Source organism: Astyanax mexicanus, chromosome 16 (assembly GCF_023375975.1).
Source record: "Astyanax mexicanus isolate ESR-SI-001 chromosome 16, AstMex3_surface, whole genome shotgun sequence".
NCBI lineage: Eukaryota > Metazoa > Chordata > Actinopteri > Characiformes > Acestrorhamphidae > Astyanax > Astyanax mexicanus.
In genome coordinates, this window is record NC_064423.1 from 1782874 (window position 1) to 1800441 (window position 17568).

Consider the following 17568-nt stretch of genomic DNA (forward strand, 5'->3'; position numbering starts at 1 on the left):
GAATGGATCTCTGGACATGCACTCAGCACATAATTAAGCACTGGTGACAAGTGCTGCCAAATTGCTGGTGGTTTTGACCAGAGGTGGAAAAAGTACTGAAAATTGTAATTAAGTAAAAGTACCTTTACTTTGCTAAAATTCTACTTAAGTAAAAGTACCCATCTAAAAATCTATTCGAGTAAAAGTAAAATGTACTCAATTTAAAATGTACTTTGAGTAAAAGTTACATAGTTACTTTTAAATATTTGATGTAACAAAGTAAAAACAAATCATAAATTAAATTGTTTTTAATGAACTATTATTCCACATAATAATTTGGATCTTTCAGGCCAAACCATAAAACAAGCGGCATATGTTTGATAGGTTTGGCATATGTATGATCCATTTTTTTCTTTACTATTAAAAAGTTATGGTCATATAGGCGACTATAAACTGTATTTTTACAGTTTTACAGTTCATTATTATTTTTTAACTTGCCATTGCTGTGCTTTAACTGCTATTAACATGTTTTTTTTTTTTACATTTAAGCAGATTGTTTAATGATAAAAATACTTACCACCACATGCTTTCTCATGTTTGATGTGGAAGTTTTGAAAGCTGACAGCTCTGTCCGGTGGGGCACAATTTGTATTGCATTAGAAAGTTATTGCCTCGTTATTCCACACACGAGCATCCGTGCCAATTTTTTTTTTTATTCAGACTATTGTTTTTTTTCCCCAGCATTTTATTTTTTACTCAGTAACGGGGAGTTTTCCAATGTAGTGAAGTAAATTACTTGTGTCAAAATGTACTTGAGTAAAAGTAAAATTACCTATTATAAAAACTACTTTAAAAATTACAAATTACTCATAAAATCTACTCAATTACAGTAACTTGAGTAAATGTAATTAATTACTTTCCACCTCTGGTTTTGACACTACAAAAATACATCAGGCAGGGGCATGTATGCACATAAAGCACACCTATGCTTTCTCTAAATTTCTTTTCTATAGCTTCACTGCTTTTCTGCACCACTTAGTAGTGGATTTTCACCGTGTAAGTACGGTATTTACATTAAGAAACTAATCTTACATCTAAACAACTTCAGTCATTTTAACTGTAAATTTTTAAAAAAAGTAAATAGTATTACATAAACTAAGATTCACACAATAAACCGAGGAATTTGCTCACTGCTTTTACTGTTACTCAGTCCTGTTACTCTTTACATGAGTATCAGGACTGAGTTTTTAGAATAGAATTAGCAAAAACATGAAAAATAGCTACATGGCGGATATGAAAATAGACACAAACAACATAATTAATTTAGGTCAAAAGACAAAATGTTGAGATTGACCCCCTCAGTCATAATTACAATAAGATCAAATATACAGAAAAGAACAGGTCTTTCTATGATCTTAATAAGAACCAGCTGATGCAACTTAATGTTGTAGATATTTACTTGTAGAATGTTCAAAAAACATTTTTAGACGGGTTATTTTTTATTTTAACTTAGATATTGGATTTTTTTTAAACATAGATGGGATTTGAAGGCACACAAAATGCAACAAAAATATCTAAAGGATTTTAATAATTAGATTTCATGGTAACGTTTATTGGTATAGAGTGGGGACAGGTAACAAATGCTATTAAGTGTTCTTAATTAGTTTTTAATTAAGTAGTTTTTAATTATATATCTTGCAATAAGGTCAATGTACAAGACACTATGCTTAATAATAAAATGTATTTTACAGTGACTTTGTGTATATTTTTTATACATATAGTTTCCTAGGGATGCAGAATATTTCACTAATATAACAAACAATAGGGGTAGTATAATAACAGAGCAAAGTAAGAAATATAAGACTCTAGACTATAAAATTCTTAAAAGAGATTTGAAAATATATACATAAATATATAAATACAAAAACTATACAAAGTGTGGAAGTAATCAGTCATAGATATGAGGTAGTGCAGTAAGAGAATAAATTAAATTAAGTATAGGAGATAACAGGTATCAGCAGATATGCCAAAAACTAAACACAGATCTGTGCAAGTATTGCACTTAAGTTAGTACGTTTTTGCAAAATGATATTCATTTGTATATATTTTGTCATTATCATTTTGGCTCATTGGAGGCTCCTATTTCGCCTGTTTTTTGTTAACGGTTTTATTAGAGAGTAGTTTAAGAGAAATCCAAAACAATCCCAGATTAAAATATACAGATTTAGATGTTAAACCCCACTTTTTTTATACAATATTTGCTAATGTTTATTTATTTAATATGTTTATTAACTAATATTTTTTCTAACTCTGCTATAATGTTATGTGAGAAGTGTTTTGTTTGGGATTATTGATCTGAAGGCGAGCCGCTGCACTGAGCTGCGTGTACAGCAGCGGCAGCAGCAGCAGCAGCGCGAGCGGGCGCGCGCGCGGCCTGCCCTCGCCATGCTTACGTCAAAGGGCTGGGTTTAGGCGGACGTGTGAGAAGTTACGAAAGGAGAGGAACGTCGGCGCCATGTGTGCTCACACTGCGGACCGAGGACCGCTGGGTCTTTCAGGGATCAGATCATAAGCAGGAGAACACGGATCGACTTTTTGGGTTTATCAGAACCGACTGAGATGCCCCGGCTCTGCGCTGGTGGAGGAACTGCGCTCACTTTTAAACTTGTAGTGAGATAGCTAACCTAGCTCGCGGCTGGGGCTGTGGGGACGGGGGTCTGGAGTTGCCGTGGCCGCTGGCGTGCAGTCATGGAAGGGGGGAGCTCGAAGGAGAGCGCCGGGAGCGACCCGGAGCGGGATCGGCAGTTTTGTGAGCTTTGCGGGAAGATGGAGAATCTGATGAAGTGCGGGCGGTGCCGCAGCTCCTTCTACTGTAGTAAGGAGCACCAGAGGCAGGACTGGAAGAAGCACAAGCAGGTTTGTAAAGAGGTGGAGAAAACCGAGCGACCTCCAGCTCCTCCACCACCAACTCCTCCACCGCCCACGGAGCCTCCGGAGCCCCCGCAGCCCTGCGCCGACCCCACCGGAACAGAAGCCGGGGCTCCGCAGAGCAGCGGTGAGAGGCCGGGCGACGCGGCGTCTCCCCCGCGCTGCGATCCACCGCCGCCGCCAGCAGCGGCTCATAAACACACCGCGGGCCCCGCACACACCAAACACTATATCCGGTCTGTCACCGGAATTGAACATGTGGGTGACCATAAACAGCCCGCGGACGGAGTTCCTCTCAACACCAGACCGAACGGGCAGACCGCGTCCCCCCCGCAGAAACTGGCCGCGGACTATATCGTGCCCTGCATGAACAAGCACGGGATCTGCGTGGTGGATAACTTCCTCGGGGAGGATCTGGGCCTCGCGGTTCTGGAGGAGGTCCGCTCCCTGTATCTGACCGGGGACTTCACTGACGGACAGCTGGTCAGTCAGAGGAGCGACTCCACTAAAGACATTCGAGGAGATAAAATCACCTGGATCGAGGGAAAAGAGCGAGGCTGCGAGAAGATCGCCTTTCTAATGAGTCGCATGGATGATCTGGTCCGACACTGTAATGGTAAACTGGGGAACTACAGGATAAATGGAAGGACAAAAGTAAGTTTCTGTTTATATTTCTCGCAGAACATTTTTAATGCAGCAGTCCTTATAAGATGTAGCTAGCTATAACGTTATATTTTAAAGCGACCGTATTGCTGACAAAGGGGACAAAACGCACCAACGTGCTTTTGCTACCATTGCTGTAAAGCCACTTATATTTATTCTAAAAACAGGAAATTATGTTATGTCTAAAAGTTCCCGTGACTTTTTACAGTTAACGATACCTGAGCAACCTCTGAGCACTGCTAATGGCACTGATATAAGAGCTACTGTAAACATGGAGAGAAATGAGAACTCCAAACTCAGTCTTTTTCTACTCATTCACACAATATTAAATCAAAGAAATGCCAAATTAGAACTGAAGAGAGCTGTATATAAAATCTGATCTATCATGTTACAATATTAATATTTACTCTGTAAAGAAGTGCACTGAAATTAACTAACAAATTAGACATTTTTGTTCACCATTTTTGTTTGTTTACAATTGCATAAAGTTATATACCCTAACTGTGTTTCTGTTTTGGTTTTCAAATAAATTGTCCGTGTTTATATTTCTGTTGCTGTAAATATCTGTGCATCTCTAACATTGGTTAATTATAATCTGATTCTGGTAGATAAATTGTTGTCTGATTAAAAAAGTTGTAGTATGATATAGTATAAATCATCCTATAAGTTATATCGTCCTAGCTGCAAGCACACATCAAGTTAGAATATCCGTTATCTGGGGGAAAATTGTGTACAGTATAAAGCTACTAGAGTATGGTAATATGTAATATTAGTATGTGATATGTGTCAGTCTATTCACCATGATGACAAAATCTACATTGCAACACAACAAAGTAAAAAAAAAACAGGCTATTCTTTGTTGTGAATTGAAGTATTATAAATGAAAATGTGACAGTTTTACAGTATTATTATTATTGGAGAAAAGACTATGTATTGCAAACTTTAACCTTGACTTTGATGTTTGTACTGTTAATGTTTCTTAAAGCCATGTAAAATGTGTAGGCTATTTTGTAGTAGTCAAATACCCTATAAAATCTGCAAAATACAGGAATATGGTTGTACATATTAATTTGTATATAAAATACTACACAATCCAAAAAGTAAATATAGGTAACAGCAATCAATATATAAAGTTCTAAATTGGACCAATTTAGAACTTTATATATCACAAAAAGTTAGAATAAATCACAGCAAATGATATAGGTGAAGACTGTTAAACAGAATATTATATTAAATATTTAAAAATACAAAATTTATAGCCACCGTAGTTAAGTGCCCCATGAATTCAACACATATTGCAGAGGAACAAACTACACTATTATTGACGATTAAGCTGAAAATAAATAGATTTCCATAGATTTAATACAAATTCCTGGTGCAGTGCAAAATGCAAAGAGGATGGTTGTGTACCATGCATTTGTATTGTGTGTGTGTATATATATATATATATATATATATATATATATATATATATATATATATATATATATATATATATATATAATATTTGCAACTCATAATGCAAATTTATTTTATTTAGTCCAATGTGGTGGACTGGGCTAAGCTGCTGTTTGATTGGCTAATAAATGTCAATTGTGTTGGCCAACAGGTCTCAATCTGTGTTAAATGCAAGAATACACTAGACAAAAACAAACAAAAATAGGGTTGAAATATTAAATTCATTTTATATAAGCGTCTTTAACTTTTTTTAATGCTTTTTTAAAGATGAGCGTGTATATCAATAAGAACATTAAGAGTTATTTTAATATTTATATAATAGTTTTTTATCTAAATATAATCTAACCCTGTAATGTTATTTTTCCTAAATAAACACTGATATCGGAAGCTCTCTATATCATGAGCTCTATGAGGGCTGAACAGTCACAGCAGCAGTGTCACATTGTGGGATAAATCATCTGTGTTGTTTTTGTTTAAGTTTCTTCGCCCTTCCTCAAAAAAGAAGCTAAAAGTAAAAGCACTGTGTTGTGCATATGGCACACCATGCTACAATTTAGATCATTTTTAACTTTTTATGTTTGGTCACTATATCGGTGGTGGGTTTGTATAAAATATTAGTTAGCTTGATACAGTTGTGCACATTAATCAGATGCTGGAAATGGTTTTAGCAGTGCAGTGTAAAGATATGGTTTGGTCAAATGCAGATTAAGTCCTGAGCACAAAATGTAAGCCCAGTTGTATTTTTATTAAAAAGTAATTAAAAAGTAGAAAAAAAGCTTTTAATTGAAAAATGGATTTATTGTACTGTACTACTGATGCATTACCAATTTACTTTGGGATCAAATAAAATAAGTTGTTCAGCGGCATGCACTCACTAGTATAGCCTATTATCAAGATGTTGAGAAGCCTAAGTAGTGCAGTCGTATGTTATGTTTCTTCTGTGCCATCTCATGCTGTATTATTTCAGTTATACACATACACTGACTAATTGAAAACTATTTTAATAAAAACAATGAATTAGTAGGATTTAAATAGGGGTTTCTTCTATAAGGCGCACTGCATAATAGGGCGCATTATGAGACACTATTTATATATTTATTGTTCTACAGAATATATATAAATATATAGCTAGATTTCACCATCAGTCAATAGTCCATTGAATAGTACACTCTTTGTGTCCGAGATATAATCTTCCTCTGGTAGATACAACATAAAAATGTGAACAGTACAGAAACTGTAGCATTTGTATGGTGTAATTTGAATGAAAATTGAACATTTTAAACCGTTTCACATGACTATTGCACTATTGTGCAGCCCTACTACAGAGACAAGCCAACTGAGGCTTAAAGAAGAACTCTGGTGTAAAATGGACTTTTGTTGTAGTAAAACATGATAAAAAGTTCTTATCTTTGATGAATAGCACACCTCCCTTCTCCCACAGTGTTTAGAGATCCAGAAATTTTAACAGTTTCTCCAAACACCTTTTAGAATGGGTGATACGGGGCATAATTTACCCTGATAAATCACTTTTTACACCGTTATCCAGTAGCTCAAAGTAGCTCCACACCTCCTTACTAGAATCCGGAGAGCCCTGACATTTAAAACGAGGCATTAATAACTTAAAAAGTGCAGGAGAAGCTTATTAAACACCACTGTTTACATCCTATAACGCTAGCTTCAGCTCCGAGCGTAGCCATCACTGTACTGAAAATAACGTAGATATATATACACACATAGACTCTGAATAGTGTAGCAGCCGGCACCAGGAGGCAGGAGTCTTGAGAAGCTCTTGTGGCCAGGATTACTCCCTGGAAAACCTTCCAGACACTGATGCTGTTTATAAGAATATATTGTCCTATATATATCCTCGCCCCACTGAGGAATACTACTGCTTTTAATGTTAATTATAAAGAAAAATTATATTGACTACTGCTTAAACTAGGAGACACCTTTACCTGCTGTTCTGTGTACTGTTTGTTGATCATATTGTCATCTTTAAAACAGTAAATCCAAATAGTGAGAATAGAGATTTTGTTTTGTAAGCAGTTTATTTTTTATTTGTTTAGCTGTTTACTATAAAGTTTTATTCAGTTTATTCACTAAATACTTTACTTTTGTGGTAACATTTTTTTAGTACAAATATCATGTTATCAGACATATTGCAATTGCAAAAATACCCTCTAATATTGTGATATTCAACAGGCCCAGCTCCACAGGGAACACAGTTCACTGTACAATCCACAAATGCAGCTTAAAGCTTCTGAAGTATGTTTTAGTTAAATCTAGATCTGTAAGATTTGCAAAGTATTTATTTGCTATTGTCACTGTTGAGTTGCTCACTTGTGAGCTAAAAGAGACATACAGCTCTGGAAAATTGAAGAGAGCACTTCAGTTTCTGAATCAGTTTCTCTGATTTTGCTATTTATAGGTTTATGTTTGAGTAAAATTAACATTGTTGTTTTTTTTCTATAAACTACAGACAACATTTCTCCACAATTCCAAATAAAAATATTGTAATTTAGAGCATTTATTTACAGAAAATGAGAAATGACTGAAATAACAAAAAAGATGCAGAGCTTTCAAACCCCAAATAATGCAAAGAAAACAAACAAGTTCATATTCATAAAGTTTTAAGAGTTCAGAAATCAATATTTGGTGGAATAACCCTGGTGTTTGGTGTTGGATAACTTGCACTATTCGTGGTGCACAAATTCAAGCAGTTCATTTTCGTTTGATGGCTTGTGATCATCCATCTTCCTCTTGATTATCAAGAAACTCATTATTTTTAAGTGGTCCTTTTATTTTTTTCCAAAGCTGTATAAATAAATCTAATTCTTAATTTGTTTATTGTGAATAGATCTGTTATAGAGTAGTGCATTATGGCTCTATTTATAATTATTTAAAGAGTTGTTAATGTCAGTTTTTTCCACAAACCAGATTATCAGCAGCTGATGCACCTGATCACTGGCCGCATGCTCAGATTTCTGCTTTCAGTAAAAAAAGTTATTTTCTCTTTCCTTTTAGGCAATGGTGGCCTGTTACCCAGGCAACGGCACTGGTTATGTGCGACACGTGGACAATCCTAATGGTGATGGGAGATGTGTCACATGCATTTATTACTTAAATAAATGTTGGGATGTCAAGGTATGGAAAATCACTTAACAGTAGGGGTGTCACGATTTCGATATTTCATCGAAATCGATCAAAATTATATCATGGTCTCGAGCCTCGAAGTCAAAAAGATGATGGATGATCCCTCCCTCTAAGATACACAAATGGTGCAGCACACTGTAGCGAGGCCGCGGACATTGTGACTGCTGAAAGAGCAGCTCTTTCTCCAGAGAATGTGAACATTCTCATCTTCTTAAAGAAAAACTTCAAAATATAAAAATAACAGTTGTTTTGTCTAGCCACAAATATGTTAATAGTTTTGGTACCTTAAGGAGCATCTTTCTCTCAGATAAAGTTAATAATATATCTTTATTAAAGAAAAAAACTTCTCATTCTCAGAGACCGAAAAAGTCTTAAAGTCTTATTTTTCATGTTTATCTGTTATAGTAGGATAGAGTTCAGTTTGTTAAGGCTCTAATTGTTCTATTATTTTGTTCATGACTGTTCCTGTATTTTTTTTATTATTTATTTTGTTATGTTGCACATTGCTGTTTTAATAGTGCACACTGCTGTTACCAAAAAAGCCACTAGATGGCATTACATATATATCTTAATTAAATGATTAAAATTTGATCATTAGTGCCTAATGTGGTGTATTACAGATCACTTGTATCACTTTGCATCACTTATATCAAGCCCACCTTTTGAAATAAGATATTGTAAATTTGATTAATCAAACCAATGACTGACCATAGACTAATCTAAAACTGGCATAGGCCTCTCTGCTGTAAAAAAAAAGAAAGAAAAAAGAAAATCGAGAATCGAATCGTGACCCTAAAATCGGAAAATAAAATCGAATCGAGGATTTAGAGAATCGTGACACCCCTACTTAACAGTGCATCTTAATCAGTGTAATATAAAGAATGAATTTATTTACTAAAACTGTATTAAAGCTAAACTACTTAATTGCAGTTCAGATGATTTGCAGTCTATGTCTTAGGAGCTTTGCATTGTGCCCAAATGACTGGCGCTTCATGTTGAATGGGTTATAACCCTCCCTCTGCGTCCGACTCCCAAACGTCCACCCCATTCTCTAGTACTGCTTAGATCAGGCTTTCTCAACCCCTGACATCTGTTCATAACAACAATGCATGTGGATATTTTATTTATATGGTTCATGTGCTCACACAAGTCATGCTGAAATGTAGAAATTGACACATTTTTTTTATATTTTTCATACAGGAACATGGTGGCCTTTTACGGATCTTTCCAGAAGGCAAATCTCAGTTTGCTGACATTGAGCCCCTATTTGACAGATTGCTGTTCTTCTGGTCGGACAGAAGGAATCCTCATGAGGTCCAGCCTGCCTATGCCACTCGGTAAGTTACAGTTGTGTGTACCATCACTGTGGCAGTTGCAGTGTGTACTTATTTATACTCCTTTACTTTTATTGTTGCATGTTTCCATGCTAATATAATAAACGTGTTATTCTGACTGATTGATTGACTGATTGATTGATTGATTGGTTGACTGGTGGCGGTTTCTGTGTCTGTGCAGGTATGCTATTACTGTGTGGTATTTTGATGCTGATGAGCGAGCACGGGCTAAAGAGAAGTATTTGACTGGTGAGGAACAATATTGCAATACTCAGATTTTGTAAATATGGCTACCTGTAGGTCACATTTGCAGTGTTTATGCATTAAAGTGTTTTAGGGTAAAATAAATACAGTGATTAAAGCAGCAGTATGGAGAAGTTGTAGGATTTGCTCCATGGCTCCCCTATGGGTAGAAAGTGGAAGATTGAGGTACAGTAATTTTACAGGATTATGCACAAATGTGACGTGGGTTGTGCATCATTATGCAGTTCTCACAAGTGAATTTATGCCCACTAGGGGTGTGCCATATCATATCGTACGTGATAATATCGCCAAAAATGCCCTGAAATATCGTGAAAGATATTATACCCTGAAATATCGTGCCATATCACCCACTCCTAATTATCCCATCAGGGTACTACTTTTTCTTGCTGTTTTTAGCTAAAGAAAAAAATATATATTTTTTAATATCTCAGTTATCCATATCATATTGCATGCAACAATAAAATTCTAAATAATTTTTCTAATTCAGTGTTGTCATATCGCCAAATGTATCGTTACCGTGAAAATACCGTGAAATATCGTGATATTATTTTAGAGCCATATTGCCCACCCCTAATGCCCACTCTACCAGTTACACACTAGTGCTATGGTAAATGTTGATTGATAGAAAGATTTTATTGAACATACAACAAGTCAGTGCGCCATACGAATGAATCTAAAGCTGCTGTTTTAATGTAAAAATGCTGCAAAATTTTACTTTAAGTTTATTGAATATTATTAACTGAAACTCCAGTTAATAACTCCAACCATCTGCACTTTTCCAAGAATTAGTTTATTTCTGTATTATTTAGATTTGTCAATGTCGTATCAAACTAAAATGAAACTCACTCACAGGGGTCATTTTACCTGTGTGTGTGTGAACCAGTATAACCCATTAGATGCATCACCACACTAAACTTACAAGCAGAATATTTTCCACATGATTGCCTACTGACTGAAAGAGGGCAGTGTGTTGCTGAGGTTTCAGTGATGGATAAAGTGCGGTGTAGGATTTAAGGGAAATCGCAGGATATATAAATACTAGAGGTATGAATGTGAGAAGACAAGGCAGATAAAAGGATACTGAACCTAAACTATTTTGCTATTACTTAGAATCTGTTTGTGCATAATTGTTGATAGGGCTGTGCCATATCGTATCGTACATGATAATATCGCCAAACATTTTGAATATGGTGAATAATATTATACCCTGAAACATGGTGCCATATCACCCACCCCTAAGTACCTAATTATCACATCCAAGTACTACTTTTTTGCTGTTTTTAGCAAAATAAAAATTCACACTGTTCTCATTTCATATTATATATTTACTAGAGACTAGAGATTATGTCTGTCCAGTATCATTTATTTTACTTTAATCCTGGATATATGGAGATATTTTAAGTTCATTATTATTAGTATCATGACTGGATTCTGGATTATTGAAATTATTATTTTTAAATATCTCAATTAGCCATATCATATTGCATGCAATAATAAAATTCTAAATATTTTTTTCTAATTCAGTGTTTTGTCATGTCGCCAAAAGTATCGTTATCGTGAAAATACCATGAAATATCGTGATATTATTTTAGAGCCATATCGCCCACCCCTAATTGTTGTCCTGGAATGTGATCAGTTCTTAATTTAATTCTTAATTAAATAATAAAACAAGTAATTTAACCAATTATTTTAAAAAATCATTTATTTGTTGAGCTAACATATTCAGCATTATAAAATTAATTGTGAAGTATGTGAAGCTGTAGAATTATGGGTTCCTTTAAAGCCGTAGAGATCAGGTGCGAGTTTAGCACGCTCTGCCAAGTCTCAGCAATATAAAATTGTTCTTTAAATGTTAAAGTCTGGTTTTCAACACACAGAGTTTGGGGGTGTGTCATGCCTCTGTAAAAGAGGATCTCAGAGAAGCTTAGAAGGTTCGTACAGGTTATAGAACTGTTTCTAATGAGTTTGGATTCCACCAATCTCTTGTAGGATAGAGGATTTATAAATGGAGGAAATTCAGTATTCCTGCTCCTTTTCTAATCTGTTGAAGACTGCAGCAGTAGTACTAGTCCAGGAACTCAAAATTATCTAAAAACTTACACACATCTCTTGAATAATCTCCCCTCATGTTTTTGTGAATATTTTATTATACCTTTTCATAGGACAACACTGAAGATATAAAATTTTGATACAATGTAAAGCAGTGAGTGTACAGTTTATGTTACAGTGTAAATTTGCTGTGCCCTCAAAATAACTCAACACACATCCATTAATATTAAAACCATTGGCAACATAAGTGAGTAAACCTCTTAGTGAAAATGGCCAAATTGTGTGAAAAGTGTTAATATTTTGTATTGACACCATTATTTTCCTACATTGGCTTAACTCTGTTGGGCATTGTGAAAGTATACACTGTGACCAATATAAAATTTTTTCACACTTCTGTGTTTGTTAAAGCAGCACTAGGTAGGATTTCCTTGATTTTTGATCTTTTTAAAGAAGTAAAATTACAGCTTGAAACTCACTGCAGCGCTGCATTGAGGTGTAATAGGGGGAATAGCGGTGCTCTCGTGTCTGTGCCGGAGCTCCTCTGAGCTCAAACCAGACTCTGTAAGTTTAACAAGGCGGCCGCGACCAACGCTCGCGAGAACTGCGACCTGCTTTCCGTCCTTTAGTTCTAACAGTTCTACAAGGACTACTGGTTCATTCTTCACAACCTAACATACAGACACTCTGGCAGAAGCTGGAAAGAGACCGAATATGTCTGTGAAAGATAGAAAACGAGAAAGAGAAACTAATCCACCTGAAACATTTATTACACTCTGCAACTGTAGGGGGAGCCCACGAGCACAAAATCTCAATCCTACCTAGTGGAGCTTTAATGTGGAACCATAACTTGCTGTGTTAAGTGATTTACTGGTCATGTTCTTGGCTAATCAAGGGCTGAGGCTCCTGCCCATTCCTTAACAAACCAATTATTCAGTTAAACACCCCAGTTTATACTCCATCGGGGTTAATCTGTTTTATTATAGCTTAAAATCTCTGCTTATTATGTGTTATTTTAACCAAAAAATAACCAATAAAACCAGAGGGACCACCGTTCAGCCCAGCCTTTACTGCGGTTCAGTTTAATATTAAATTAAAATAAAATGATAATATAAAAAGGCTAAACTCACCATCAGCATTAATTGATTCTGAATTATTTTAGATGATTATCAGTGAGGACTGTCAGCAGTGTGTGTGGGTGGGTAGTTTAATGTGTGAGTGAGTGGGGAACAGAATAAAGCTCAGTAAGCATTTTTTTTTTTTTTTTACTATTGTAATTTTATTGTGAAATCTGCTAATCATAAAGAAACACTCTGCAGTGTGAAAACCGCTTCTCCTCCTGACAACACAGCAATCGTGAAAAAGGTCTGTTGGTACTTCCTGCAGTGTGGGCAGTGTACCAAGCCCTGCTGAAAAATGAAATATGAATCTCTGTGAAGATTGTGAGCAAAGGGAAGCATGAAGTGCTGTAAAATGTTCTGGTAGATCCTGATTTTAGATAAAAAGTCTGGAGGATGTGTGGAGAGACACACAGTCCAAACTGCTAGAGGTCTAGTGTGAAGTTTTTGCTTATCCTCTCAGTTACTGAGGCAATGCTGTTCCTGGATTACTAGAACACTCTGGGTTCCTTTAGTGTAGTGCTGTCGGGCGGCATTTACTAGCGAGAAGTGCTGCAAACCACAGCTAGATCTGCTGCTGCTGCTGCTGACCACACTGTTAAAAATATTGGAAATCTAGGCTTACTGTAAATAAACAGAAATTTGTGCAGAACTGTGCGACACCATTGTTCCTTACTATTGTCGCTTTAAATGCGCCTTGTAATCTGGTGCACCTTATGTGTGAAAATAGACCACAAAATAGAAATAAATTACGGTACCTTTTTTAAGAAGGGTATTTAATGTAGGATAATTTAGCTTAACAAATAAAGTTAAAAACTGTAAAAGTAAGTAATATCCAATCACCTTTCAAGAAAATCTATTTAAAATCAGTTGAAATTCAGTCTGATACATTTTACTGTATAAAAACCAGCAGAGTATAAATCTGAGCTACACTGGTTAAAATGATTCCTGTGTAAATTGCTGATTAATTGGGTAAAAATTTAAATATCTTTTTTTCTCTCTCTTTCTCAGGTGCTGGAGAAAAGGGAGTAAAAGTGGAGCTTAACAGACCATCCGACCCAAGCTATTAAACGATGACCGAACAGTTATTGAAAGGCCAGCTTTTAAAAGTGGGAGGGGCCGATAGGTGGAGAAGGTGTGACCTTATACCACTTGCTGCTAAAGGGGGGATGACTTCTCAAATAAACACACAGGGGCTCTTCTTTGTGACCTTGAATGTATTAGTGGCAGACTTGCATTAACCTAGCTTTGCATTTCCTTTACAAAGAACGCTTCCGTATATGTGTAGGAATATGGAAACGGCGCTTTAATTGAGTGTGTGTCTGTCTGAAAGATGCAGAAAAAAATAAACGAAAAGGTACAGTCTGCTTAGCATTCCACAAAGTACACACAAGCTGCTTCAGGTTGTAAAGTCATCTGGAACATTCTTTATGTTTAACTCTTAAGCTGCCGTTATTGCTTATTTTTGCCAATTCTTTAAGTAACAGACTCTAATCCTCTGCTTGTCCAGTGTCTGCTGTGTGACGAGTGTTCATGCCGCTTGGTCAGTGTCTTGTGCCTGTTGCTGGAATGTCTGTGCCAGTAATGAGCAATCTGTCTGTTGTTGCAGACATCGACTCATGTTCGTCTGAAACCAAAACTGACGCTTCCTTGTCTTGCCACTCTGAATTTTAAATAAAAAAAAGCTAATTTTATAAGAGACACCACCTTGTGGTTATTAGCAGCAAGTTTAACACGGATGTTTTCTGAATGTCTTCATTTAGGCTGCATCATCTACAGGCATGTTTTTGGAAAATGTGAATACTTTAATATTTAAACATTGTAAATAAGCTCATTATGATTACATGAGTGGACTAATTAAAAAAGTTATGTAAATCATCAATTAAACCTGGCTGTTAGTTTGTTTTGGGGAATTGCATTTAGAATAGGTAACAGAGAAAATTTTCACAAATGGACTGCGCTTGGAAACTACAGATAATTTTTGAATTTTCTAACAGTTTCTAACGTTTTATTCTATGCTCCTGAGGCTGGACTGAAGGGATGCAATGGTACAGTGTGGCCACGGTTTGGTTTGTATCGCGGTTCTTGGTGCCCGGTATCAGTTCGGTTTCAATATATCAGTATAAGAGCTTAGATTCTCTGCCTGAACCCGACTCGACCCGAGATTTCCCACCATATTCCTCAGGCTCCAGGAAATAGACTGTGACATAGGCATCTGTTTTTAATGCTGTTTTTATTTTATATAAAGCTCTGGCGTGATAATCACAATATAACCAAGTAACCAAGTATTATCATTAACGAAATAAAGAAAACTGAAAGTAAGAAAAAAACATTCTCGTTAACTGAAACTACGGTAGTTAAAAGAAAAAAGGTAACTAACTAGAACTGTATTGAGTGAGTTTATAAAACAAACTGAAATTACAGAAAGAATATCCTTCGTTTTTGTCTTTGTTAATTTTGTGTTAATTTATAAGTGCTGTTTCCACTCCAGCTGTTTTACAGTGGGCGGAGTTGGTCTGAATATTTATGTTCACATCTGTAGAACTGACCTTGGTAAGGAATGTGCAATGAGACACTGATTCAAAAAGCTTCCTGGGTTTGTGAAATACAATCAAGGGTGAAATAAAATGTTGAAATAAAATGTAAGAAATCAACAGGTGAAGTGATGCTCCCATCATGCCTACTGCCTACTGTACAAACCTGTGGGGGTGTGGGCTTGATCTGGGGTTGTTCCTGTGTTATGTGCCCAAAAATGAGGTCAGCTGATGACCTGAACCACCAGTTTATTCAATCAATGGATTTTTTTTCCCCTGATGGCACGGGCATATTCCAAGATGGCAATGCCAGGATTTATCGGGTGGTAATGTGAAAATGAGCAGGATTCAGGGAGCATGAAACATCATTTTCACATTTAGGAATTTTTGGGATGTGCAGTGTATGTTAGAAATATGTTAAAAGAGAGAGAGAGAGAGAGAGGGTATGTAAAGCAGAGCTCGTTAATGGAGAGCCTGACCCCTTTTTTCTCAGCCGTTATTCACATAAATAAATAGAAGGAGCCTGCGAGTGAGTCCATAATGAATGTAGTGAATGAAGCTACAATTCAGAAAACTCAAATAAAAAATAGTGTCTTAAGTTATTGTCCAGAATATTGCTTTAATTATGGAATTTTCATTCTTCTACTGTAAACAGGTTTTATTCAGTAAAGGTGCTGCAGTGCTGCTACTCTGCACTGGTTTAGCTGATTAGTGAGCTGATGCTGGAGATACAGTCAGATAAAACATGTTTAATAAAAAAAAACTTTAGCTGGAGTTTATATTGTAAGTCTGCGGCTCTTTATACAGTTTCAAAATTATTAAATATATATATATATATATATATATATATATATATATATATATATACACACCCATTGGTCCGTTTTCTGCGCCAAAACTGTACACTCTCACCGCTTTTAAACTCTTTGGCCCGTTTTCTGACACCTAGCGTTCAAACTTTAAATTTCACATTATTAAAACCTTCTTAATAGCGGACCTTTTTTTATTTATTTCTAAAATACCAAGCGGGCCGCTCCAAAAAAGGAAACGTACAGCCAATGGCCCGCAGGCCATGTAGACCCCTGGTTTACATTAAAAAAGGAATCAAGGGAGCACTAGACTCTGGAAGCTAAGGTTTAGCTACATTTATTTAAAAGTAAAACTTTCATAAACTGTATAAATCACCTTGAAGTTTCAGTGCATACCATTCACTCAAAAATAATGTATGTTTTACAGACTTATATATCATATGCTGTGTATTATATATATTGCATGTTATGTGCATTTGTATTGTATTATGTACTGGTTATTTAAATACAACCAACTTTTTAATTATTTTTTGTAAATAGCCACTGAGATATCCAGTGCATACTATTTGCCTAAAAAAAAATAAGTGGGCGGGTCATATCATTATATTAGTATAGTATCAGTAAAATATTCTATTAATTAAGATCACTCTGATCTGTCTTTGTGTTAAATTAATATACATTCCTGTCTATCTCAAACAGATGATAAATCAATAGATTATCTATGCATTTACGAGATTACTATGGATTACTATGAATGCTACTGATAAAGTGTAACTGGAATGCTTTGCGGTGTTTTTCGTCAGTGTAATGTTGGTACACAAATAACAACAGAAAAAAGGCTCTTTTGTCATTTATTGTAAAAATGACATAAAATGGTCAAAATACAATCAGAGTAAAGTGTACACTTTCTGCACACACGTTTGTACTTGTTCAATAATATAATCATACACATAACAAAACATTTATTCTAAACTGAAGGATAAGCTCCAGCGTCTGAGTAAACTCTCCACTCACACCTGTTCCATTCAGCATCTCGACCAGAGAAACTTTACAGAGGAGATTACCCACTTAATAGTCGTTTTCGGGTTTCTTTAAACAACACCAGAGGGCGCTCAAAATGGATGGATGGATGGATGCTTTATTGATCCCCGAGGGGAAATTTTGGACATCCAGCAGCAGGTATACATAGTAAACAAAAGTTACTAGAAAGGATAACATAAAACAATACAAATACAAAAAATAACAATAAAACATAAAGTATAAAAGTATAGTCTGTAGTGTG

At 35.7% G+C, this 17568-nt stretch overlaps 1 protein-coding gene across 1 annotated transcript; it reads left to right on the forward strand.

Moving 5' to 3' along the window:
• The first annotated feature begins 2442 nt into the window (after positions 1-2442).
• egln1b (egl-9 family hypoxia-inducible factor 1b) lies at positions 2443-15216 on the forward strand. Its single transcript, XM_049465763.1, has 5 exons — positions 2443-3561; positions 8053-8172; positions 9382-9518; positions 9697-9764; positions 13955-15216. Exons 1-5 carry the CDS (start codon positions 2728-2730, stop codon positions 14011-14013), a joined length of 1218 nt encoding a protein of 405 aa, XP_049321720.1. The 5' UTR covers positions 2443-2727; the 3' UTR covers positions 14014-15216.
• The last annotated feature ends 2352 nt before the right edge of the window (positions 15217-17568 follow it).

Excerpts from the sequence above, each read along its gene's own strand:
- egln1b (XM_049465763.1), top strand. The coding sequence starts at position 2,728 with ATGGAAGGGGGGAGCTCGAAGGAGAGCGCCGGGAGCGACCCGGAGCGG. Across the intron at positions 9,519-9,696 it reads CAGCCTGCCTATGCCACTCG|GTATGCTATTACTGTGTGGT; the intron begins GTAAGTTACAGT and ends GTGTCTGTGCAG. Across the intron at positions 9,765-13,954 it reads TAAAGAGAAGTATTTGACTG|GTGCTGGAGAAAAGGGAGTA; the intron begins GTGAGGAACAAT and ends TCTCTTTCTCAG.